Source organism: Lutra lutra, chromosome 14, assembly GCF_902655055.1.
Source record: "Lutra lutra chromosome 14, mLutLut1.2, whole genome shotgun sequence".
NCBI classification, from domain to species: Eukaryota; Metazoa; Chordata; class Mammalia; order Carnivora; family Mustelidae; genus Lutra; species Lutra lutra.
In genome coordinates, this window is record NC_062291.1 from 69,530,447 (window position 1) to 69,555,450 (window position 25,004).

The window sequence follows — 25,004 nt, forward strand, 5'->3', positions numbered from 1 at the left end:
ATGGGAAGGGAGGTGCAGGTCACAGCAAACACATGAAACAAATCATTGCAAATGTCTCAAAGTGTTAAAATACAGAAGTACAGGATACTTGGAGAGATTATCCCAGGGTGACAAAATTAAGAAGAAATCCTTGAGGGACTGTCATTTGAAGTGAATATTTTTTAAGTTCTTTGAATATACTTTTTAAATGGCTTATAAATTAAATAAAAATGTCCAGCCAGGTGATAGGCCCTGAAAACAGTGTTTTTGTTACTTGCTGGTGTATGTTTAAATGCATTAAAAACATTCCTCAGAAAGTGTTCTTGAGATAAATGTAATGGCTTTGAGGTGTGTGGTTTCAGAATGTTGATGGTATTAGCAACTATTTTACTGTCCTGTCTAAGGTTAAAGCTGAAACTCTGTGATAACGGTAACAATTTAAGTGGGTCGGTGAGGATATTTTTTTAAGATTTTTATTTATTTATTAGAGAGCACAAGAGAGGGAGGAGTGGCCGAGGGAGGAGACAGAGACACCCCACCCCTGCCCCTCCCTGCCCCACTCAGCAGAGAACCCCACACATGGCTTGATCCTAGTACCCTTGTATCAGGACCTGAGCTGAAGGCAGATCCTTAACCAACTGAGCCACCCAGGTGCCCCACCCTGCTACAGTGAGAATCTTAAAAGCTACTTTAAAGGGTCCACCTTTTTTTCTTCTTTTAAATCTATAAATTATCCTTGAGGTTTTGGGGAGGAAAAATTCACAAATATCACAAATGTGATGCTATGAATGAACCAAGACTCAAGAATGCACGTAGTGTGGAAGGAAAGGGACGCTCGGGTGGCTCAGTTGGTTAAGCATCCTACCCCTGATTTCAGCACAGGTCACGGGTCCTTACAGTCCTGAGACTGAGCCCACATCAGCTGAGACTGGGCTTCCATGCCCAGGGGGGAGTCAGCTTGAGATTATCTCTCCTCTCCCTCTGCCTCCCACCATCCTCCCAAAATAAATAAATAAAATCTTGTAAATAAATAAATACATAAACAAAACTAAATTTAGATGATAGAAGTACAAGGAAATGGTTATCACAAAAGTTATGATAGTGGTCACCTCCCAACAGGTAACCACTGTTTGTGATTAGGAAAGGGGCACACTTTTAGTGTCAGCAGTGTTTTATTTCTTGTCCTCTGTGGTAGTTATATTGGTGTTCTCTTTGTAATTATTGGTTTAAGCTTAACATATTTGTTGCATTGTTCTGTATGTAGGTTGTATTTCCTAATTTGAGAATTAGGAAAATCCTTTCCTAACAGTTTAGAAGAACATAAAAAGGAAAGACTTTATTTTATTTTTATTTTTTTATTTTTATTTTATAAAAAGGGAAGATTTTATATGAAAAAATACTTTCCTGAATATTTAAGACCTATATAATAAAATGAAAACATCTTGAGGAAATACTATTAGTTTACATTTATTTACCCTTTTTTTTTTTTTTAAAGAAAGTGCATCCACAAGCTGGTGGGGGGGTGGTGCAGAGAGAGGGAGTGGGGGAGAGAATCTAAACAGGCTCCACATCCATCATGGAGCCTGACATGGGGCTTGATCTCCCAACCCTGAGATCATGACCTGATCTAGAATCAAGTCAGACGCCTAACTGACTGAGCCCCAGGTTCCCCTATTAAGCCCTTCTATGTGGCAGATGCTATCTTCTGTGTTTCAGATACTCGTTTTTCTAGTCTTAACTTTATCAGGAAAGTATGTTACTGCAGTTTTATAGATGAAATGACTGTTAAATGGAGAAGTTAAGCAACTTGTCCAGAACATACATCAAATGAGTGTCAGAACTAGGATTTGAGCTTGAGCTGTGACTCCAGAGCCACTAAACTTTTTCTTATTTTTCTCTGCACTTGAAAACTTGGGTGGTTACATGAACATAATTTCCAGGGTATTTCAGTAAAGTGATTTTCCTGACTTCTTCAGACTAAAAGTAGTTTTGAAATATGAAGGCATTTGTGTTTATTTGTATTTTATAAAGATGTAATTCATAATTCTAACATGTTTTAATTAACTATGTTGTGATCTCTTTGCTGACAAAATACTCATTTTTAGGATGCGATTCCTATGATAAGTAAATTGAGATACAATCCCAGATTTGACAAAGCTTTCAAACATGTGTTTGGGAAAACACTTATTTGTCGTAGCATGGAAGTTTCAACCCAGCTAGCCCGTGCTTTCACTATGGACTGCATTACCCTAGAAGGTTTGTAATAGTAATTCTTAGCTTTGAACAGATAAATTCCATTTTAGTTTTAAGAGTATTTCATAATTCATGTCCAGTTTTTTGTCATCCAGACAGGATCTACACTTTATATTTAGTTGATGTCTCTTAAGTATAATCATTTGGTCTGTAGTAGGGATTCTTAACCTTTTGTCCTGTGGACTCCTTTGGCTCTTTGGTAAAGCCTATGAGCCCTTTTTCAGAATGTTTTTAAGTGCATAAAATAAAATACTTTGGATCACAAAAGAAACCAATCATAATTGACTTGGTAATCAGAATATTTTTTCAAACATGACAGTAATTTACTCTTAAAGGTATTTAAAAACAAGATTTAGCAGTGGGTCTAATAAATGTAACTTTGAAGTACTGATACATGTAAACGATATTTTGAGATTTGTAACAAATATAATCTGATAGAAAATAGCTGTTACTTCTCTTGGTAACGAAGTTACAAGTATTGATAATACCACTGTGATATTTATTTGTTATAACAGAAGGAATTGCTAAATTTCATTTTGAAGTTAGTATAAAAATGTAAATTTTTTTTCCTACTTAAGTCATGGATATCCTGAATTTTGTCCATGGAGTCTTGGTTAAGAACCTCTGGTATATCAGTTCATATGCCCTCATTTTTCAGTTTTTTTCTTTTCTATGTAATTTTTTTGCTGATGAAAGAAGGTACCATGCCGCCGCCACCCCCAGCTTTATCTCTATAGATAATTTTTTTGTTGTTTTGGACTGCCTCTGAGAATAAGTTATAAAAATTATGATACTTTATTTCTAAAAGTTAAGCTTGTATATCTCATAAGAATAAGGACACTCTCCTTAATCACCCCAGGTATCATTGTTATACCTAAGAAATTTAACATAACCTAATATCATCATCATCTAAAAAGTACCTACATTAAAATTTTCCCAGTTGTCCCAAAATACTTTTCTTTCCAGGATCCAATCAAGGATGCATGCAAAGTCCTCTCTTTGGATTCTTTGAATATAGGATAGCTCCTTTCCTTCCCACCCTCAAGAAATTGACTTTCTCATAATGTCCCATTTTCTAAATTTGCCTTTTAACTGCTTCCTCATCGTTAGATTTGGTTTTATGTTCTTGACATGAGTGATGTGTACTTCTTACTGCATCCCACAATATGTCCCACTGCTAATGATGTTAAGTTTGACCAGTAGCAGTCTCTCTGTTGTAAAGATGCCCTTGCCTCTTTGTAGTTGATAAGTGCTATGTGGGACTATCCTTTAAGAAAACATGAATATCAGGTTCCCCAACAGATTTCTTTTTTTAAGATTTTATTTATTCATTTGAGACACAGAGAGAACATGAGCAGGGGGGAGACAGAGAAAGAGGGGGAGAAACAGACTCCCTGCTGAGCTGGGAGTTGGACATGGGGCTTGATCCCAGGACCCAGAAATCATGATCTGAGTCACCCAGGGGCCCCACCACCACAATTTCTTTTACCAGTGGTTTGACTCAATACACTGGGGGTTTCCAAATGGCGATTCTTAAGTTCTGTGAAGGCTTCTGTCTTTTTTTTTTAAGAGAGAGCAAGCTAGCAGGAGTGGGGAGAGAGGAAGAGAGAGACTCTCAAGCAGGCTTCATGCTTGGTGCAGAGCCTGACATGGAGCTAAGTCTTACCACCCTGAGATCATGACCTGAGCTGCAGTCAAGAATTAGATGCTTTTTTTTAAATTTTTTTATTTTTATTTTTATTTTTTTTTATTTTAAAGATTTTATTTATTTATTTGACAGAGATCACAAGTAGGCAGAGAGGCAGGCAGAGAGAGAGGAAGGGAAGCAGGCTCCCCGCTGAGCAGAGAGCCCGATGCAGGGCTCGATCCCAGGATGCTGGGATCATGACCTGAGCCGAAGGCAGAGGCTTTAACCCACTGAGCCACCCAGGCGCCCCAAGAATTAGATGCTTAACTGACTGGGCCATTCAGGTGCCCCTACCTCTGTGCTTTTAGAAGCATTCAACTTCTCAAGACTTGCCATTATTATTACCATTGATGTTCACATTTTCCCAAATATGGCCAGTGGAATGCCAAACTCCAGTCCTTTGTCCTCTTGACCTGTCACCATTGGTCCTTAGCACTTCTTTCTGGCACATTTTAAAAATGTAGATTCTAACAGCTGGAAAGCAGGCATTTTTCAGAGTGGGTTTAATCCTTTTAAATTCTCATTAAGTAGGTAAAACCTTTAAATTAGTTGTTTGATTATAAATCAGTTTATCACTGAATAAAGAAATTGTTATACAGAATTTCTACCTTCCTTGTGCTTTGTTTATAGGTGACCAAGTTAGTCATCGGGGTGCTCTAACTGGAGGTTACTATGACACAAGGAAGTCTAGACTTGAATTGCAGAAAGATGTTAGAAAAGCAGAAGAAGAACTAGGTGAGCTTGAAGCAAAGCTCAACGAAAACCTGCGCAGAAATATTGAAAATATCTTTTTGTCTTGTGCTATGGTGGAGAATTGTGTTTGGGTTGAAATATATAATTTTTTACGTATTGTGTGTTTTTTCATATATACAAGTAGGGAAAAAAACCACATTTGACTTTTATTTAAGCATGGGAGCTTATGTTTGTCAGAAGTTAACTTCTAAAGACAAGGAAAAAACTCTTGTAACATTGTTTCCTTAGCTGTTAATATTTAAAGCTAATAGCAGTGAGTGTATTTCTGAGAGCAGAGAACCTGAGGTGCACTGAAATTTAAAGTTATAGAGGAAACTGAGGAGGATGGTCAGTATTGTGGAAGGAAAGTGAGGTTAGTGTTGCACAGAAGGGTTGGGGGCCTCTCTAATGCCACATACTGCATAGAATTTAAACATAGGGGTTAAAAAATGTGCATTAAGTTTTTATTTCAAGGTCATTTGGTACAGGTGTAGTATTAATGGAGGAAGGCTGTCAAAATCCAAGTCTTAGTAAACATCATACTCTAAATTCTTCTAAATAAAACTGGTGTTCCATGAAGAGTGTCTAGTTTAGCTCACAACAGAAACATTGTACCTATGCATTTTCTTAAAAAAACTACAGTTCTTTGGTATAAGGCAAAAGTGCTTTTTATGTACTTCAAAATATATCACACAATTTAAAAAATATAGATACTTAAGGAGCACCTGCCTTGCTCAGCCAGTAGAGCATCCAGCTCTTGATCTGCGGATCATGAGTTTAAGCCCCACACTGGATGTGAAGATAACTTAATATATATCTATATAGGTACTCCAGCATCAAGAACAACCATTTTTACTAAGTCATTGGAATATTCTCTTTTTTTTTTTTTTTAAGATTTTATTTATTTATTTGACAGAGATCACAAGTAGTCAGAGAGGCAGGCAGAGAGAGAGGAGGAAGCAGGTTCCCCGCTGAGCAGAGAGCCCGATGCAGGGCTCAGTCCCAGGACGCTGAGACCATGACCTGAGCCGAAGGCAGAGGCTTTAACCCACTGAGCCACCCAGGCGCCCCGACAATGGAATATTCTTAAAGGTGGTTGTGGGTTTTTTTTGTTGTTCTTGTTTTGAGATAGTGATCTAGAGAGCATGAACGGGGAGGAGGGGGAGAAACAGGCTTCCCACTGAGCAGGGAGCCCAATGTGGGATTCGATCCCAGGACCCCGGGATCATGACCTGAGCCGAAGGCAGATGCTTAATGACTGAGCCACCCAGGCACCTCTGGGATATTTTTAATTGAAACTGGCAATTTTTTTTTTTGAAGTGAGTTTATACCTTCTGTGCCATCAGTGCAAGCAACAGCACAAGCAAAAGGTAAATAAACATGTTAGTTTTGACTTTGCAGGGGTTTGCAAAGCATATCTAGAAATGCCCAAATTTGGCAAGATGTTGGCACAAAGAAATCTTTGGGGAACACTAAGAAAAAGGAGGATATTGACAACATACATCAACTACCTTCCTGTATTTGATAATCCAAATTATTTTTTTTGGATGGTGGTATTATTTTTCTACATTGGGCGATGTCTCCTTTTGATACACAACTACCTTCTATAGTGCTTTAAGCATAATAAATTATATAGTAAATATTTCTTGAATGAAAAGATAACAAAAAGTATACTTCATTTAGATTCTCTTAGGGTTTCCCAAGAATTTTTGTTCTTACATAGCTTATAAGTAAAACACATAGGTTATTTTGAGAGAGAAATGGTGAGGTAAAATGTTTTAAGCTACTTTATGGTTGAACACAGTGTAGTATTTAATTTAGCATTAGTATGGTACATAAGTTTGAGGAAATAACTTTTATTTGGAGGTAAAGAAAAGGGAAGGGATACACACTTTTTAAAAGAACTAGAGAAAATTTTCCTTAGCCTTGTATATGGATTAATAATGAAATTGATCAGTTGATGAACCAAATGCAGCAGATAGAGACCCAGCAAAGGAAATTTAAAGCGTCTCGAGATAGCATATTATCAGAAATGAAGATGCTAAAAGAGAAGAGGCAGCAATCAGAGAAAACTTTTATGCCAAAGGTTCGTAAGTATGTCTCTTTTGTTAAAGACTTATTTTAAGTATTTAGAATTGGGATGTACTGTATATTACATTGGTTATCCATTGGAGTTCATCTGTTCCATTTCTTGTAGCCCCATACTTTTGGACTTGTCTGTGTATCTGTACTGCACTTACACCCGTGGGTACCCAAAGTCTCCTTTTGCAGTCCACATTCAGATTGTCCAACTTCATTGAACAAGTAGACATTTTGAGTTATGGTGTAATAGTATTTTCTAATGATCATTAATTTGTCAGTAATCATTTTTTGTCTGTTAAGCACTATTTATGGAATTGTTTGACTATTTTCTTTTATCCAAGTTATACTAAACAGGATAGAAACCAAACTATTACTGCTAAATTACAAGTAATAACATACTAGTCTCAAAAGCTTTGACAAAAACTGTTATAGTTCATCAATAGTACTAAAATCATAGTTTTTTTTTTTTTTAAGATTTTATTTATTTATTTGAGGGAGAATGAGTGAGATAGAGCATGAGAGAGGAGAAGGTGAGAGGGAGAAGCAGACTCCCCAAGGAGTTGGGAGCCCGATGCGGGACTCGATCCTGGAAGTCCGGGATCATGACCTGAGCCGAAGGCAGTTGCTCACCCATCTGAGCCATCCAGGCGCCCTAAAATCATAGTTTTTAATTGTTCAACTATACCATCCTAACACATTCTAGCAGTCTTTTCTTTTTGTTCTTATTAATATGCCAGAAGATTTTTATATGATTCAGTCATGGACTGTGATTGGTCCCACATATCTCAATAGTAATATATCATAAATATTTTTCTTACTGCTACTTAGTCCTAATTATCAAATTAAGTGGATACCTAATAGTTACTTGAGTTGATAAAATTTAGTTCACTTTAATATCAAATATAGAATGTTCTCAGTTTTTCACTGTTGTAAGTAATACAGTGACTAATACCTTTATTAATAAGTGGATGATCTGTCACATAGCAACGTAGCTTACAAAGTTTGGAAGCAAGCTTGCATGCTATGGAATCCACCAGAGAATCGTTGAAAGCAGAACTGGGAACTGATTTGCTTTCACAACTTAGTCTGGAAGATCAGAAGAGAGTAGATGCACTGAATGATGAAATTCGTCAACTTCAGCAGGCAAGTACAATTTATAGAAGTATAATTTTTCATTTATAATTAGCTATTGCAGAAAGTTTATTGCTACCAAGGGAACGAGAAAGAAGGGAACTCTGAGAAAATAGAAAAATGAAACTTGAACTTCTTGTACCCATGAGAGTAAATAAGTTTTTCTAAACCATTGTGGGTATGTTAGGATTATACAAGAACTCTTCGTTTTCTTCATCTTTATTTTAATGCACTTTAATTAGTAGTAAGATCGAGCTTGTTAGCTTTGCTGTCTCTGTTGATCTGACTACCTTTATATAATTAATATTGTTTTGATTAAACATTTTTTTAAAAGATTTTGTTAGTTTATTCGCGCATGAGTTGGGGGAGGAGCAGGGGAAGAGGGACAAACAAACTCTGTACTTAGCACAGAGCCCAACCTGGGTCTCTGTCCCAGGATCCTGAGATCATGACATGAGCCAAAATCAAGAGTTGAATGTTAAACTGACTGAGCCACTCAGGCACCCCTTTATTAAACACTGATTTTTGTATGTAGAGATGTAAATACTAAGTCCAAAAAAAATGAAAAATAGATAAATATTTTTGGCAGCATGTCTTATAAAAATAACCAAGCACGCAAATGAAGCATTCTGAATAGATAAGACAGAAAATGAAAAAAATATAGGGCTTTCCATTGTAGGTCATTTGAACACAAGTAGTGGAGAGGACAGCAGATAACAGCATTCCTGTGTGTGAAATGCGCATGCCTGTGTGGACATAATTTTCTTTTCTTCCAGGAAAACAGACAGTTGCTGAATGAAAGAATTAAATTAGAAGGTATCATTACTCGAGTAGAGACATACCTAAATGAGAATTTGAGGAAACGTTTGGACCAAGTAGAACAGGTATATTCTTTTTTGTGGGTTTGTTGATGACCATAACCTTTTGAAAGAACTTACACATGAGGAGCTTTGATTGAGAGCATGGGCTTTGGGGACAGAAAGTATCTACCATGAGTTGGAGTTTTAGCACTGCCATCTCGTGTACGATCTTGGGCAAGTAATGTAGTGTTCCTAAGCCTCAGTTTCCTCTTCTAAAAAATGAGCATAACAGTAATACCTTTTTGTATGATTATTCTGGCACATTCTAGGTACTCAGTAAGTGTTAAGTTACTAATGTTTTCTCAGTTTAGTCACTTGCTGAGAAATTTTGTAGTTATTGTATCATTACTTTTTTCCCCCCTTTAATGGATACTTTAAATATTTGCAATTATACTTGAATACTTATTCATAATAACAGCTATTGGAGAAAGCACTCTATAGCAGTAGAAAGCAGAATGATAGTTTTCTAGGGCCATGAGTAGAGGGAACTGATTTTAGAGGGTCACAAGGGAGCTTCTTGGTTTAATGAAAAAATCTGTATCTTCATTGTGGTGGTAGTTATGTGGGTGTATACACTGTCACAACTCACTGAGCTCTACACTTAAAATTAGCTCACTTTATTGGATGTAAATTATACTTCATTGAGGTTGATAACAAGAATGTTCATAGGATTATTTATAATAGTCAAAAACTAAATACAAATGTATATCAGGAATTGGATGATTAAATAAAATTTTACACATCAATGCAAAAACAACAGCTGTTGGAAACTCTTAAAGTCATAAAATTTTGAAACTAACAGAATTCCTATTCTGTGGTTTAATAATCTTAAGTTTCTTTTATCTTGTAGGAACTTAATGAACTGAGAGAGACAGAAGGGGGTACTGTTCTCACTGCTACAACCTCAGAACTTGAAGCAATCAATAAAAGAGTAAAAGATACTATGGCACGATCAGAAGGTGAATTTTTATTTAGTAAACATTTTTTTATTTTGTTAAAAATTAGCTTATTTGATAAAGTTGTTAAGCAAAAGTGTGCACTAATGATTTTGTGTGTTTTCCATCACCGGAAATAATTTATAGTGAATGGAGTTTAGTGGGTTGATTATAAATAGTAACCTTTGTTTTATTGAAATGTTTGTGACAATTTTATGAGAGACTATAATTACTAATGTCGTTGCCAAAAGTGTGAATTAAGTTTCTTATCACCTAGTTGCTGAGAAGAAAATTATTTTTAAAATTTTTTATAAACATTTAATAATGAGAAATATATACCTAATGACTCGTGTACACTCCTAATTTTGTCCTGAATTAAATGTTTCATGGATTTATTTACACAGTAAAATTTAAACAAAGGTAAAAACCTAAAACTTATTTACTTATTTATTTACTTATAAAGATTTTATTTATTTATTTGACAGAGACATAGAGAGATAGGGAACATAAGCAGGGGGGAATGGGAGAAGGAGAAGCTGGCTTCCCGCTGAGCAAGGAGCCTCTGTGGGGCTCAGTCCCAGGACCCTGGGATCATGACCTGAGCCTAAGGCAGATGCTTAATGACTGAGCCACCCAGGCGTCCCTAAAACCTATTTATTTTGATAGATTTGGCCATTAAAATCTTTGGTCAGATAGTGCTCTAGCTTTAAAGTAGGTATTTTGGCTTAATTTGTTTTCTTCTCTTTTAGATTTGGACAATTCCATTGATAAAACAGAAGCTGGAATTAAGGAGCTTCAGAAGAGTATGGAACGCTGGAAGAATATGGAAAAAGAACACATGGATGCTATAAATCATGATACTAAAGAACTAGAAAAGATGACAAATCGACAAGGCATGCTACTGAAGAAGAAAGAGGAGTGTATGAAGAAAATTCGAGAGCTTGGTTCACTTCCCCAGGAAGCATTTGAAAAGTACCAAACGCTGAGTCTCAAACAGGTAAATTGTGTAGTTTTGTTTTGTTTTGTTTTGTTTTAAGATTTATTTATTTATTTGATAGAGATCACAAGTAGGCAGAGAGGCAGGCAGAGAGAGAAGGGGGGAAGCAGGCTCCCTGCTGAGCAGAGAGCCCGATGCAGGGCTCTATCCCAGGACCCCAAGATCATGACCGGAGCCGAAGGCAGAGGCTTAACCCACTGAGCCACCCAGGCACCCTGTAAATTGTGTAGTTTTAAATCTGAAATCTTGTTGCAAATTTCTCTTATGTGAATTTATTTATACATCTTTTTCTCTTTGTAGTTGTTTCGAAAACTTGAACAGTGCAACACAGAATTGAAGAAGTACAGCCATGTTAACAAAAAAGCTTTAGATCAGTTTGTGAATTTCTCTGAGCAGAAAGAAAAGTTAATAAAACGACAAGAAGAGTTGGATAGGGGGTACAAATCAATCATGGAACTGATGAATGTACTTGAACTTCGAAAATACGAAGCTATTCAGTTAACTTTCAAGCAGGTATATTTCTGTTTGTATTTAATGCTCACACAAGACAAAAGCTTCGGCTGTTATTCAGCTTATTATTCAATTCGTAAAGGTTTTATAAAGTTTTTTTTCCTACTGATAGTTGGATCTAATACAAGTGAACAAATCCAGCATATAGTTTTCTAACATAGTAATTAGAACATCCTACACAACTCTTAAAAGGATTCAGTCTGTTGCTGCTGTTAAAATATTTGTGATTGGTTTTAAATATTTGTCTTTTGCTTTAAGAAATAAATATTTCTTAATATTTCTTAAATATATTTAAGAAATAAATATTTCTTTTGCTTTAAGAAATAATATGTGCAGTGCCACCTAAGCAAAATTTATATTTGAATCACCCTGTAACTTGCTCATTTCATTCATTTTAAGGTATCGAAGAATTTCAGCGAAGTATTCCAGAAGTTGGTACCTGGTGGCAAAGCTACTTTGGTAATGAAGAAAGGAGATGTGGAGGGCAGTCAGTCTCAGGATGAAGGAGAAGGAAGTGGTGAAAGTGAGAGGGGTTCTGGGTCACAAAGCAGCGTCCCATCAGTTGACCAGTTCACTGGAGTTGGAATTAGGGTAAAAATACCTTTATATCCAATTTTCCCCAGTATTACCATAGTGGAATTTGTGGAATATTTTACAAATTAAATAGGTACATTCTATGTGATTTAAGAGGTGATGGTGAGTCTACCCCTTTTTGGGTATTAACTCATTTAAATTTTCTCTTAGGTGTCATTTACAGGAAAACAGGGTGAAATGAGAGAAATGCAACAGCTTTCTGGTGGACAGAAATCCTTGGTAGCTCTTGCTCTGATTTTTGCTATTCAGAAATGTGACCCAGCTCCTTTTTACCTGTTTGATGAGATTGACCAGGCTCTGGATGCCCAGCACAGAAAAGCTGTGTCAGGTAGTTTGGTTTGTACTTAAAAATGAGAACTTGCTTAAAAATGATAGCTTGCCTCTTTGATTGTGAATTCTTGTTGCCTAAGGTATTTAGGGCGATTGGACAGGGTGTATATTCTGTAAAATAAAATTTATTATTATTATTTTTTATTTTATTTATTTATTTGACAGGGAAGACAAGCATGGGGAGTGGAAGAGGGAGAAGCAGGCTTCCTGATGGGCAAGGAGCCTGATGCAGGGCTTGATCCCAGGACCCTGGGATTATGATCTAAGCTGAAGACATTTGCTTAACAACTGAGCCACCCAGGCGCCCCTAAAATTTATTTTAATAAGTTTTTAAGAATTTAGCATTAGACTACTTTACAAAGCTTAATTCTGTGAGAGGTCGATATGTTTCTTTATCAATTGAAAATCCTACTTTAGTTAAACTTTTATGCAGAAGTCTCTCTTTTTTTAAAAGATTTTATTTTTATTTATTTATTTATTGGTCAGAGAGAGAAGGGGAGAACACAAGCAGGCAGAGCAGCAGGCAGAAGCAGAGAGAGAAGCAGGCTCCCCGCTGAGCAGGGAGCCCGATGTGGGGCTCGATCCCAGGCCCCTGGGATCATGACCCGAGCCGAAGGCAGAGGCTTTAACCCACTGAGCCACCCAGGCACCCAGAAGTCTCTCTTTTTAAAACTTGTTTTTCTCAATGTTTGAGTAGTCCCTGACATTAAATGTTGATTCTGTATTTAAAGAATCTATATTTTGGGGTGCCTCAGTGGCTTAGTCAATTAAGCTTCTGCCTATGGCTCAAGTCAGGATCTTGGTCCTGGGATCAAGCCCCATGTGGGGTTCCCTGCTCATCAGGGAGCCTGCTTCTCCCTCTGCCCTGCCCTACTAGTGCTCACTTGCACTCTCTTAAAAAAATAAAATCTTTAAAAATAAAGAATCTATATTTGATCTTTAATAAATTCAAAAGATCTTTGGATATGTGGGTAGCAGGGGAACGTTGTTCTTTGTTTTTTATGTGAGAAAACTTGTTTTGCTCTGACTTAATGCTGTATTATAAGTAGCTGCTGCTGCTTCATATTCTGTAACTTTAAGATACCAGGTAAAAGATCTATCCTGGGGCGCCTGGGTGGCTCAGTTGTTGGGTGTCTGGTTTCAGATCAGGTCATGATCCCAGGATCCTGGGATTGAGCCCCCGCATCGGGCTTCCTGCTTAGCGGAGAGCCTACTTCTCCCTCTCCCACTCCCCCTTCTTGTGTTCCTTCTCTTGCTCTCTCTCTCTGTCACATAAATAAAATCTTCAAAAAATCTATCCCTAATGTAAGAGAGTAGTAAGTTCGTAATTTTGCAGATAATGTGCATGAAAAAGTCACAGGCTATTTTGAATTTTAGGTAAGGGTGAAGATAGTTGATTTTTAAATGTTCAGATCTGTTGAAAAAAGGGTTTTATTAAATTACTGTTTCTTTTTATAGATATGATTATGGAACTTGCTGTACATGCGCAATTTATTACAACTACTTTTAGGCCTGAACTGCTTGAGTCAGCTGACAAATTCTATGGTGTAAAGTTTAGAAATAAGGTAAAAAATTTTTTACATTGAGTTTAAGTTTGTATTGTACTTGTCAAATTCTTGTTTTCTGTTACTTAAATCATAAAGGAAAACCTAGAAATTTGTTGCTTATGATGAGTTTGTAAAGAAAAAGCTTTTCTTTCAAATGCCTGTGAAGTTGTAGCAATTTTTTTTGTGGCATTCCTTGCATTGATTTTATTTTTATCAGCATTAAGAGACAATATCTTCCTGTCTTGTCTATTCAGTGCACAGTCTTTAGCAATTATATATAGTCGTTTCTATTTGGCTGGGCCACCCAGCTCTAACTAATGTCTTCAGCCCTAAGATTCTTTGAAATAACAAAATAATAAAAACTGAAAAAATGCAGTTTGATATTTAGACGTTAGTATTTACCCAGATCTTCAGAGTTCTAAAATGCAGAATATTTAAAAAACTCAATGCTTTCAACAAACACCATTATAAAAAATCTTACTATCAGTGTTGCAGACTCATTTGACTTGGTATGTAAAATTTATAGGCAGTAGGTCATATGTTTTAAATATTACTCTATACAGTAAGAACACTGATTTTTTTTTTTTTTTTAAGGTTTAACACAGTTTTTTTAACATTTTTTCTTCAGGTTAGTCATATTGACGTGATCACAGCAGAGATGGCCAAAGACTTTGTAGAAGATGATACTACTCACGGTTAAACGGAAAATATTGTCCACTGGTTTGGAAGTTGTGTATAGTAATATGAATCTCGTACCCAGGAACTGTATATTTAAATCTAAATATGTAGTCACTACTAATAGTTTTCAGACGTAGAGCATACATAGTAGCCCTTTTATATTTCTGTCATTGTATTTTATAAGATACTCTGTAATGTTACATTTCTACTTATAGTTTAAGAATTTTATTTCCCACACAACTTTTTGTAAAGTGTCCTGCTCCTGTTTTAAATCTTTTGAAACATGCTAAATATTCTTTCCTAATTATTTTATCAATTATATTGCCTCTTTTTTTATAGCTTCAATTAAATAATTGGTTTATGACTAATTTAGTATTTTATGTGGCTTTTTATTTATAGTTTTATGATTAGAAACAAATTTTTCTTAAATATCTTGCTTTTTGTTTTGCCTAAGAAAAGATCTGCCTTCACCTAAAAGAAGATTTTTTAAACGTGGCTTCATAGTTCTTTTGAAATAAATCTGCGATTGCCAGTCCTGGCTGCATGTTTAAATCCACAGGGTAGCTTTAAACTGCTGGCGTATTTCCGTAGACCAGTTGAATCAGAATCTTTTTGGAGTGGTGTTCTGGTTGTTGGTAGTTCTAAAGTTCCCCCAGGGGATTATGACCCTTGGTGAGGATTAGAACCCTCGCTTTAACTCAGTGTAACAGTTCTTTAAAAATAATTTTTAATTTAAGAGGGCAGTGTATTTACTAGAATTTGGGAAGACAGTTTTAAGAGCAGCCAAGAACACTAAGTCAAAAGATTAAGTCCTAAAGTTTCCTTGTTTATCTGAATAAGGAAAAGTTTGGAAAACGTTACTGTTGAAACTTTTCCCCCCTCAGATGAGGTCTTTGCTTTTTGTTTATTATGTTTATTAAATCACTTTATCGAAATTTAATTCACAGACCATAAAATCTATTAAAATTATGCAATTCTGTACTTTTTCAGTATTTTCACAGAATTGTTCAGCCATCTCTACAGTCTAATTTTAGAACATTTTCATCACCCCAAAAAGAAACCCTATACCTATTAGCACTCACTTTGTATCTCCCACCTGCCTCGTCCCTTGACAACTGTAAATCTAGTTTCTGTCTCCTACTATGGATTTGCCTGCTCTGGACATTTCATACAAATAGAATCCTACACTGTGGGGCCTTTTATGAGTGACTTGTCTCAGTGTGTTTCTGAGGTTCATCCGTGTTGTAGCACATAATTCATTTTTTTTTATTGCTGAGTGATACCTATTGTAGGAATATATACTGTGGTTTATCCAACTATTAGTTGGACACTTGGCTTGTTCTCACTTTTGACTATTATAAATAACAGTGCTGTGAACACTCATGAACAAGTTTTTATGTGGATATATGTTGTCACTTTTCTTGGATTGGAATTGTTGGTCATACGGTAACTTTTTCACATATTCAGGACTGCCAAACTTTTTTTTCCTTTCCTTTTTTTTTTTTTTTTTTAAATTTTATTTAAGTGATCTCTACACCCAGCGTGGTACTCAAACCCACGACTGCAAGATCAAGAGTCTCTCGTGCTCTTGGACCTGAGCCAGCCAAGCATCCCAGGAACTGCCACACTGTCCCAAAGAAGTTGCACCTTTTACGTCTTTTATAGTTGCACATTGTACATTTCCACCAGTAATATATGAGGGTTACGGTTTTTCCACATCATCACCAACAGTTGTTATTCTTTTTATTATAGCCAACCATTCTTGTGAATGTGGATTGGTACCTCGTGATCTTAGTTTGCATTTTCCTGTTAACTGATGATGTTAATTAAGCATCTTTTCATGTACTTACTGGTCATTTGTGTCTCTTCCTTAGTGAGATGCTTATTCATATTTTTTGTACATTTTAAAGTTCTGTTACTTATTACAGAATATAACAAGGGCGCCTGGGTTGTTCAGTCGGTTAAGCGTCTGCCTTTGGCTCAGGTCATGATCCCAGGCTCTCCACTCAATGGGGAGTCTGCTTCTCTGTCTCCCTCTGCCTGCTGCTCCGCCTGCTTATGCTTGCTCTCTCTGTTGGATAAAATCTTAAATATCTATATATTTAAATATATATTTAATATATACTATATATTAATATATTAATTTAATGTAAATATATTTCATATATCATTTAATATTTTATATATTAATATGTATTATATATTAATATATATTTTTATTTATAAAAATAAATAACTGAATTTGTGAGAGTTCTTGAATATTCTGGATACAAGTCCCTTATCAGGTAGAACTTGCAAATAACTTTCTCCAGCCTGTGAATTGTCTTTTTGCTTTCCAAATGGTGTCTTTTGAAAGGTAACATTTTTTAAAAATAAATTTACAGGTTCAAATTTCTTCCTCAAATAAGGACACCAGTTAGATTGGACTAGGCCAATTCTAAGACCTCATTTTAACTTAATCACCTCTTTAAAGGCCTTTTCTCCAAATACTGTTATATATAGTGGTACTGGGAATTGGGACTGGAACATACAAATTTGGGGAGGGTTGGGGGAGACAATTCAGCCCAAAACAATTACCATCGTAAATTAGTCACTCGGCGTGGATGCATTTAGTTCATCATCTAAGCTCCAGATTATATTCAGATTGCAGTTTTTCCACTAATGCCCTTTTTTTCCCCAGATCCCTTGAGTATTTCCAGTACATTACATTTAGTTGTCCTAGATCTTCTGGTCTGTGAGTTTCTCAGTCTTTTTCCTATCTTGACAGTTCTGAGTACTATGTTTCATGTGTTTTATAGAGTATCTCTTGTTTTAGAGTTCCCTGATTATTTTTCTTGTACATAGACTGGTATTAAATAATATCACAGGAGTAGTGTTCCCATCACATCTCATCAGTGGCCCCTGTTATTAACATGTCTTACTTTAACGCTTACTCAATTACCTGCCGAAGATCATTTGCCAGTTTCTTCCCTGTAAAGTTAGTTGCTTTTTTTTTTCTTTGACTCTATTCTTTGGAAGCAAGTCACTAGGTACCATCCACATTGGGATACTCCTATGACCTTGGAAATCGCCTTTATTCTAGTAGGGCTTTTCGGAGATTCTTTGGGGTTTTCTACATGGACAAATCATGTTCTTTACAAATATTTTTTTATTTCTTATTTTTTAAAACTATTTTATTTGACAGAGCACAAGCAGGTGGGGAGCAGGCAGAGGGAGAGGGGGGAGCAGGCTTTTACTGAGCAGGGAGCCTGATGAAGGGCTTGATCCCAGGACCCTGGGATCATGACCTAAGCTAAAGGCAGACGCTTAACCAACTGAGCCACCCAGGTGACCATAGAGACTGTTTTTTTTCTTTTCAAAATATATCTACCTTTTTTTTTTTTCTTGCTGATTTCTCTCCCTAGATTTTGTAGTTGTTTAGATAACGGGAGGGTTGGTTTTTTAGAGCTTTCCATTAGTGGAAGCCAGAAATCCCTAAAGAGGCATTTTTAAAGAGGAAGTAGCTTGTGAATTTAAATTAAAAATGTATATTCACTTTCATTTTGACTAGTTGAATCTCTGTAGAGTTTAAGTGTATACTCTAGTTTTGCTCTAGTTTTATACTCTAGTTTTGCTATAATATGATTAATCTTCCCACGGCCTCCTGGTTGTCTGACTCTTAAGCGTCTGACTCTTGATTTTGGCTCAGATCATGATATGTCATGAGATGGAGCTCTTTGTCATGCTCCACACTCATTAGAGAGTTTGCTTGAGATGCTCGCTTGCCCTCTCCCTCAGCACCTCCCCCCTGCAGATGTGCATGCTCTCTAAAATCTTTATTTATTTGATCTTCCCTGACAGAATTTGGTGTAAGAAATGTTCTGTGTAAGTCCCCATTCAAAGGGTTATATAAGCATAGTATCTTTCTAATATTCCTAAAATGTTTCTTAGGCATCTCCCCCAAAATTTTCATTGAGTCACTACGTACAGAGGTTGAAATGACTGTTGTATAGTTTATGATATATAGCTTTGTTCTGATATGACCAACCTCCGTAATACAGATTTTGGTAAGGGAAGTTACATGTATAGCATCATTCTAAGACTTAGTAACATACTTTTTTAAAGATCTTTTTTATTTATTTGACAGAGACAGCAAGAGAAGGAACATGAGCAGGGGGAGTGGAAGAGGGAGAAGCCCCCTTCCCGCCAAGCAGGGAGGCCAATGCCAGTCTCAATCCCAGGACTCTGGGATCACGACCTGAGCCAAAGGCAGATGCCCAACAACTGAGCCACCCAGGCACCCCTAAAACTTAGTAGTGTTCTTAAGCATCTCCTCGTGAATATCCATATAATGAAACTCCAGTGAGTTTGTAACAAGCACCTAAATAATGAGACATAGAATGTAAATTTTTTTTTCTTTAAGATTTTATTTCTTTGGGGCACCTGGGTGGCTCAGTGGGTTAAGCCTCTGCCTTCAGCTCAGGTCATGATCTCAGGATCCTGGGATCGAGTCCCGCATTGGGCTCTCTGCTCAGCAGGGAGCCTGCTTCCCCCTCTCTCTGCCTGCCTCTCTGCCTACTTGTGATCTCTCTCTGTCAAATAAAGAAATAAAAATCTTAAAAAAAAAAGATTTTTATTTCTTTATTTGACAGAGATACAGCGAGAGGGGGAACACAAGCAGGGTAAGTGGGAGAGGGAGAAGCAGGCTTCCAGCTGAGCAGGGAACCCAATATAGGGCTCTATCCCAGGACCCTGGAATCATGACCTGAGCCGAAGGCAGACGCTTAATGACTGAGCCACCCAGGTGCCCCAGAATGTAAATGTTTTTAAAACCCGTATTCTTGGGGTGCCTGGGTAGTTCAGTCAGTTAAGCACCTGACTCTTGATCTCAGCTCAGGTCTTGATCTTATGGTTGTGTTCAAGCCCTGCATTGAGCTCCATGTTGGGTGTGGAGCCTACTTAAAAAAACAAAACTATATTCTTTGCTCTATCATAGTGATGACATAAGATTATTCTAATGAATAGAAATTGTTAATTCTAATGAATAGAAAAATGGAAAAGTACCAACTTTTGAAGAAAATGATGCAACTTGGGGTGCTTGGCTGGCTCACTCAGTTGGGCCTCTGCCTTTGGCTCAGGTCATGATCCTGGGGTCCTGGGATGTAGTCCTGTGTCGGGCTCCCTGCTCGGTGTGAGTCTGCTTCTCCCTCTCCTCCTGCTGCTGCTCTCTAGCTGTCAAATGAATAAATAAAATCTTTAAAAAATGATGCAATTTAGGGGCGCCTGAGTGGCTCAGTGGGTTAAAGCCTCTGACCTTCGGCTCAAGTCATGATCCCAGGGTCCTAGGATCAAGCCCTGCATCGGGCTCTCTGCTCAGGAGGGAGCCTGCTTCCCTCCCTTCTCTCTCTGCCTGCCTCTCTGCCTACTTGTGATCTCTCTCAAATAAATAAATAAAAATCTTTAAAGAAGAAAAAAAATACCAACTGCTATAAAAAAAATGATGCAGTTTATAGAAACGGTTTACTCTGAATAGTGTCTTAGAAGTACAGAAAAAGGTAAAAGACGGGTTTTGGAGGATTTCTTTTTTTCTTTGTTTTTTAAGAAGAGGCAATAGCAACTCCTTTTAAAAACATTTGGTTAATTTTTTTAGTATTATTTATATGTTAGCTAATGAATTTAGGTAAAAACTTGAAGCAAAAACAGTAACAGAGAAAACGGTTAATTCCTTTTTTTTTTTTAAGATTTTATTTATTTATTTGACAGAGAGAGGCAGAGAGAGAGGGGGAAGCAGGCTCCCTGCTGAGCAGAGAGCCCCATGCGGGGCTCGATCCCAAGACCCTGGGACCATGACGAGCTGAAGACAGAGGCTCTAACTCACTGAGCCATCCAGGCCCCCCGAGGACTAGCACTTTCATTTAGCTTCCCATGAAGGGAGAATACCAATGTTGAGGAAAAGAGAACAGTATTAAGATTCCGCTGTCACCCAGCAGCAGATGGTCTCCTTAAACAAGGAGCACCATTGCATTGCATTGCTGGGATGCTTGCCAAAGAGCAAAGTGGGGAGTAAGTTTGTTCTGTCTTAAGGATTCTTACAGTTTTAGAAATAATGTTCATTCTTTCTCTTTACCTTTTACTCAGGCCTAAGTCCTTATTCTGAAACACTAACCCAAGTTTGCGTATTTATGTTGTTTCTATGTTAATCAGGGGAAGAGTAAATAGAAAACAGATGCATATTAATGCAGTTAAAATTGGTGACAGCACAGTGTTAACCCAGTACCTAGAAAATAGGGAGGTCTTTCCCTCCTTACTTGAGGATTTTTCCTTTATTTTTAATCGTATGTAATTAGTAGAAATTATCTTCTAAGATTAAGCAATAGTGAAAGCGTTGTTCCCTAGCTTTCATACCCCTTTTGGGAGAAATAGGTAGCTCGCTCTTTTCCTCTGGGATAAACAATAGAATCTATTTCCAGAAATTTCTAGAAACATGGCCTTTGTTTTGATCACATTAATTTTCAACAAAGATTATTAATTCATGTACATTTCTAGGAGAAATATTAAGTATGGCAGAAGCTCAAGATTTCCTAAAGCATTTGCTCTTAAATACAGCTTCATTTCCACCCCCCTCCTCCCCTGCCCCAAGCAGGGAGCCCGATGGCCTCAATCCCAGGACACTGGAGTCATGACCTGAGCTGAAGGCAGATGCTTAACGACTGAGCCACCCAGGTGCCCCTTAAATACAGCTGCTTTTGGTCAACACTTTCTTTACACTAAAAATATCAGGACCCTGTACACAGGGATATATTTAGATCTAAAAATAACAAGATTTTTTCTTTTTAGTCTAATACCTCTGTAGATGAGGAAATTTGAAGCCCAAGTTAACACCCAAGTAAGTAGGACCTAAATGACTTAAGTGAGCACACACAGCTGACTTTCCTAACTAGAGCCAGCTTTCTAATACCTGAGTACTTTGTTCCCCCTACTTCACTATGAAAAGGAAGATGTGTCATATTTGTACAGTGCTGATTGATCCTCTGTGTCATACAGAGTAACAGATTTTAAGGGTGAGTCACCACTTTCTTCTGTTTTCTTCCGCCTTTCCCTCCATACCCTCCTCCCTTTTTCTTTAGACGTCACCTATTTCGGTGGCATCTGATCTGTCTCGCTTAGTGTCCTAGGGGGACTGGATTACTCCTGGCTGCCAGTCTTCTGCGTGGAAGATGCCAGTGTAGCTCCATAAATCTGCCACCGCATAGCACTCCATCCCCCCTTCCTAGAGACAGAGTGTCTCCTGGGTGTAAGAGCCCTTGTGGCAGCCAGTAGCTGCATGGGGAAACGAAGCAGCACAGGGATTAGGTTTTCGAGGAGAACACGGGTATATTGACTCTCTCGAGTCATCGCATTGGTGGGTTGAGGTCTGTTGCAAACGGAACACTAGCATTTGCGTATTCTCTTTTATGGGTTCCATATGGTTTCAGACCAGCGCCTGGTGTGCTGATTACATAACAGACATTTAAGTGTGCGGTAATACCAGGTCCAGTGCTAGCCTCATAATTTTAGTCGGAAGTTATTCAGCCATTAAAAATGCTGGTTTTAAGAACTGATAAGTGTGTGCATGCAGGTGAAAGAAAAGAAAAGAAAGAAAATTGAACTTGAAGGACATGGGTTTAAGGCCAAATCATTTTGGACTAAGGTCATGGAGACTATCTGTAAAGGACCAGGCCATGTTTAAGGCAGAAGCCTTTGCTGGGAGAGGTTTTTCCAACAGGAATCTATACTCCCACCTTAGAATTAGAATGATGATCAAAGGTTGGTGAGGTCGAGGCTTTGGTCAACTTTGGGTATGCTGCTATTTTTCCTCCCAATATCCTTAATCCCAAATTACAGCTTTTATTTCCAGACCGCTAGAGGGGGCCCTTGACATGTGCCAACCCCTTGGCTTTTCTCCGTTCAGTTGTTTCCTCTCGGATTCCTCATTCGTCGAGCTGCAGGAGCCATGAGAAGGTCGTGGTGTGATATTCTTGAAATTTCTCTATTACAGGAGTTCCTGAGCTAAGTGATAACTGCTTCCAGCTCAGTCATAAACTGGGTATTTTAGCCGAGGTACCTAGTGCTTGCCGCAGGTGTACAGCTATTCAGAAAGCAGTGCAGCAGCCCTTTCCTCAGTAGCCCTTCTTGTTGCCCAGAGCTGTACTGTTTTCTGCCTGGGCCTTCTGAATCTTGTATCCACCCAAAGGGATCGCCTTAGTGTTCCTTATCTATGATTTCTGACTCTAAGCTGTCATCCCTTAACGGAAACGTCTTCACCTATTATTGTTGCTTTTCTTTTGACCATTTCAAAGTCATCTCCCCAGCAGGACTGAGTCCGAATTAGGTTAATTTGCTCACAGAATGACAGGAATACTTGCTGATTTGTTTTCTTTTTTTTTTATTATTATTTTTTTTTTTAAAGATTTTTATTTATTTATTTGACAGACAGAGATCACAAGTAGGCAGAGAGATAGGCAGAGAGAGAGCGGGGAAGCAGGCTCTTCACTGAGCGGAGAGCCAGATGCGGGGCTCCATCCCAGGACCCTGGGATCATGACCTGATTTAACCCACTGAGCCACCCAGGCGCCCTGCTGATTTATTTTCTTATTAGAAACTTTATTAGAACCCTTGTAGCCTTGGAGAAAATCCTCTTTTGGGTTGTTCCAGAAGTCCAGTTTCTATACCACTTAGAACCATGTTTGCCCCCTTGTTGAGCAGGTGTGCGGGAGCCTGTGTGCAGAAAGCCCTGCCCTGTGTTCCTCAGCGGGGCTTGCACGCTGGCCTCCATCCTGTCCTGCGTGTTGCTAACCTGATGACCCTGCTGGGAATGGAGGACAGAGCACGGACGGCCTCACGACGGACAGGAGTTTAAGGTATGAGCAGATCAATACGCAACCTGGCATTTCAGTTCTGAGAAGGAGCGTGTCTGTCCGTCGTCTCACGTGTACAATTAAAGCTCAGAGAAACCTCCTAGAAAGTGAACCTATTGAAGTGGTTGCTGAGGACACCTTTCCTGTGACCCTTTGTTTTCTTTTTCCTGTGGACGTGCTCCTGAGGTGTCTGACCTCTACCTTTAGTGGAGTAGAAGAAAGAGACCTTTGATTTCAGGTGGCTCTCCTGATCCCATGGGCGGAGGCATGAGGATTAGCCTTTCAGAGACAGAGATTAGCCTTTCAGAGTATTGATTTATCCAGGCTAGCCTTGTGTATGTGACTTCATAGTTATTAAATACCTCCTAAGTACCAGGCAGGCCCTTTGATCATCTCACTTAAGGACAGAGGTGGGCGGTGGTAACCCCAACCTCCAGAAGAGGAAATTGAGCTTCCATGAGGGTGAAGTAATTTGTTTAAAAATTCCAGTTAGAGAGGGTGGAGCTGAGAATAGCCTCTTGGTTTCTCCGGGGTCCACCAGACCTCTCTGGCTTCCTTTTTAAAACTCAAAATGCCTGACAGGCTCCGTCAGTCAAGCATGTGACTCTTGACCTCGGGTTGTGAGTTCAAATGCGGCCCCCGTGTCGGGCGTGGAGCCTGCTTACAAACAACTGGAAGGAAGATGGTGTCAACACTCGCAGCTCCACCAGCCGTAACATCGAGTGAGAGGCCCCCCTGAACCCGCTGGTTTCAGAGCCGTGTACAAATCTGAGGACTGTTTGTGGAGCTTTGTTCTTTCCTGCAGCCTCCCCACGACCATCCCACTCCGCACCCCCAGACAGGCCAAGCCGCAACGGCAGAGGGCTTTGTTGCAACAAGATCCTGGGCTATGTAGGCTCTCAGATGGTAGCCAAGAAGGAGTTGCAGATCCAAAACCAGGATCCCCTTCTTCCTCTCACTCTGCATGACTCACAGGCGCCTTGCAGAGTGGGATGCCGGTTGAGGGTTTTGATTCTGGAATTCTCTAGTGTTAACCCTCAGCTGCTCTCACCTCTCCCAACCCTATCCTCTGCTCCCAGTTTTAAAAAGGCTGAGGACCTGCCACTACCCCACCCCCTTCCCTGACCATGCTGCGTAGAGCTCGGCCTTCCTGGAGGAGAGCCTGGGTTCAGTTCTTGTTCATCCTCTAGTTCAGAAGAGCAGGCCTGTGATACTGACCCCCCATCCAGTGCCACCCGCCCCTGTTCTCTTTTGGTCCTCAAATCCATTCAATTATTCTCCACGGGGCCGCCTGCGTGGCTTAGTTGGGTAAGTGCCTCCAGCTCAGGTCATGATCTCCAGGTCCTGGAATTGAGCCCTGCATTGGGCTGGGCTCCCTGGTCACTGGGGAGTCTGCTTCTCCCTCACCCTACGCCTTTCCTCCTACTTGTGCTCTCTCTGTCTCTTTCTCTCAAATGAATAGATAAAATCTTAAAAGCAATATTCCTCACTTTGTAGTTTGCAGATGTAGGAGGGTTTCTAAGCAGAAACTTGACGCATTTGAGGGGTGCCTCAGTGGCTCAGTGGGTTAAGCCTCTGCCTTCAGCTCAGGTCATGATCTCAGGGTCCTGGGATCGAGCTCCGCATCAGGCTCTCTGCTCGGCGGGGAGCCTGCTTCCCCCTCTCTCTGTCTGCTTGTGATTTCTCTCTCTCTCTGTCCAAATAAATAAAAATAAAATCTTTTCAAAAAAATAAACCAGACATTTGAGGTAGAGAAGGATATGGAAGTCGATAGAACTAGGAATAGTTGCAGGTCACGTTAAACACAGTGGTG

At 38.7% G+C, this 25,004-nt stretch overlaps 1 protein-coding gene across 1 annotated transcript in view; it reads left to right on the top strand.

Moving 5' to 3' along the window:
- The window catches only part of SMC3 (structural maintenance of chromosomes 3), a 45,166-nt gene extending 30,319 nt beyond the window's left edge, over window positions 1-14,847 (top strand). The window contains exons 18-29 of the mRNA XM_047702528.1: window positions 2,085-2,235; window positions 4,550-4,702; window positions 6,586-6,737; window positions 7,718-7,876; window positions 8,641-8,748; window positions 9,575-9,683; window positions 10,409-10,656; window positions 10,957-11,169; window positions 11,566-11,757; window positions 11,911-12,088; window positions 13,549-13,655; window positions 14,266-14,847. Of these exons, the coding sequence (XP_047558484.1) occupies window positions 2,085-2,235; window positions 4,550-4,702; window positions 6,586-6,737; window positions 7,718-7,876; window positions 8,641-8,748; window positions 9,575-9,683; window positions 10,409-10,656; window positions 10,957-11,169; window positions 11,566-11,757; window positions 11,911-12,088; window positions 13,549-13,655; window positions 14,266-14,337 (1,842 nt within the window). The 3' untranslated portion in view covers window positions 14,338-14,847. The remainder of the gene's footprint in view (window positions 1-2,084; window positions 2,236-4,549; window positions 4,703-6,585; window positions 6,738-7,717; window positions 7,877-8,640; window positions 8,749-9,574; window positions 9,684-10,408; window positions 10,657-10,956; window positions 11,170-11,565; window positions 11,758-11,910; window positions 12,089-13,548; window positions 13,656-14,265) is intronic.
- Window positions 14,848-25,004: the final 10,157 nt, after the last annotated feature.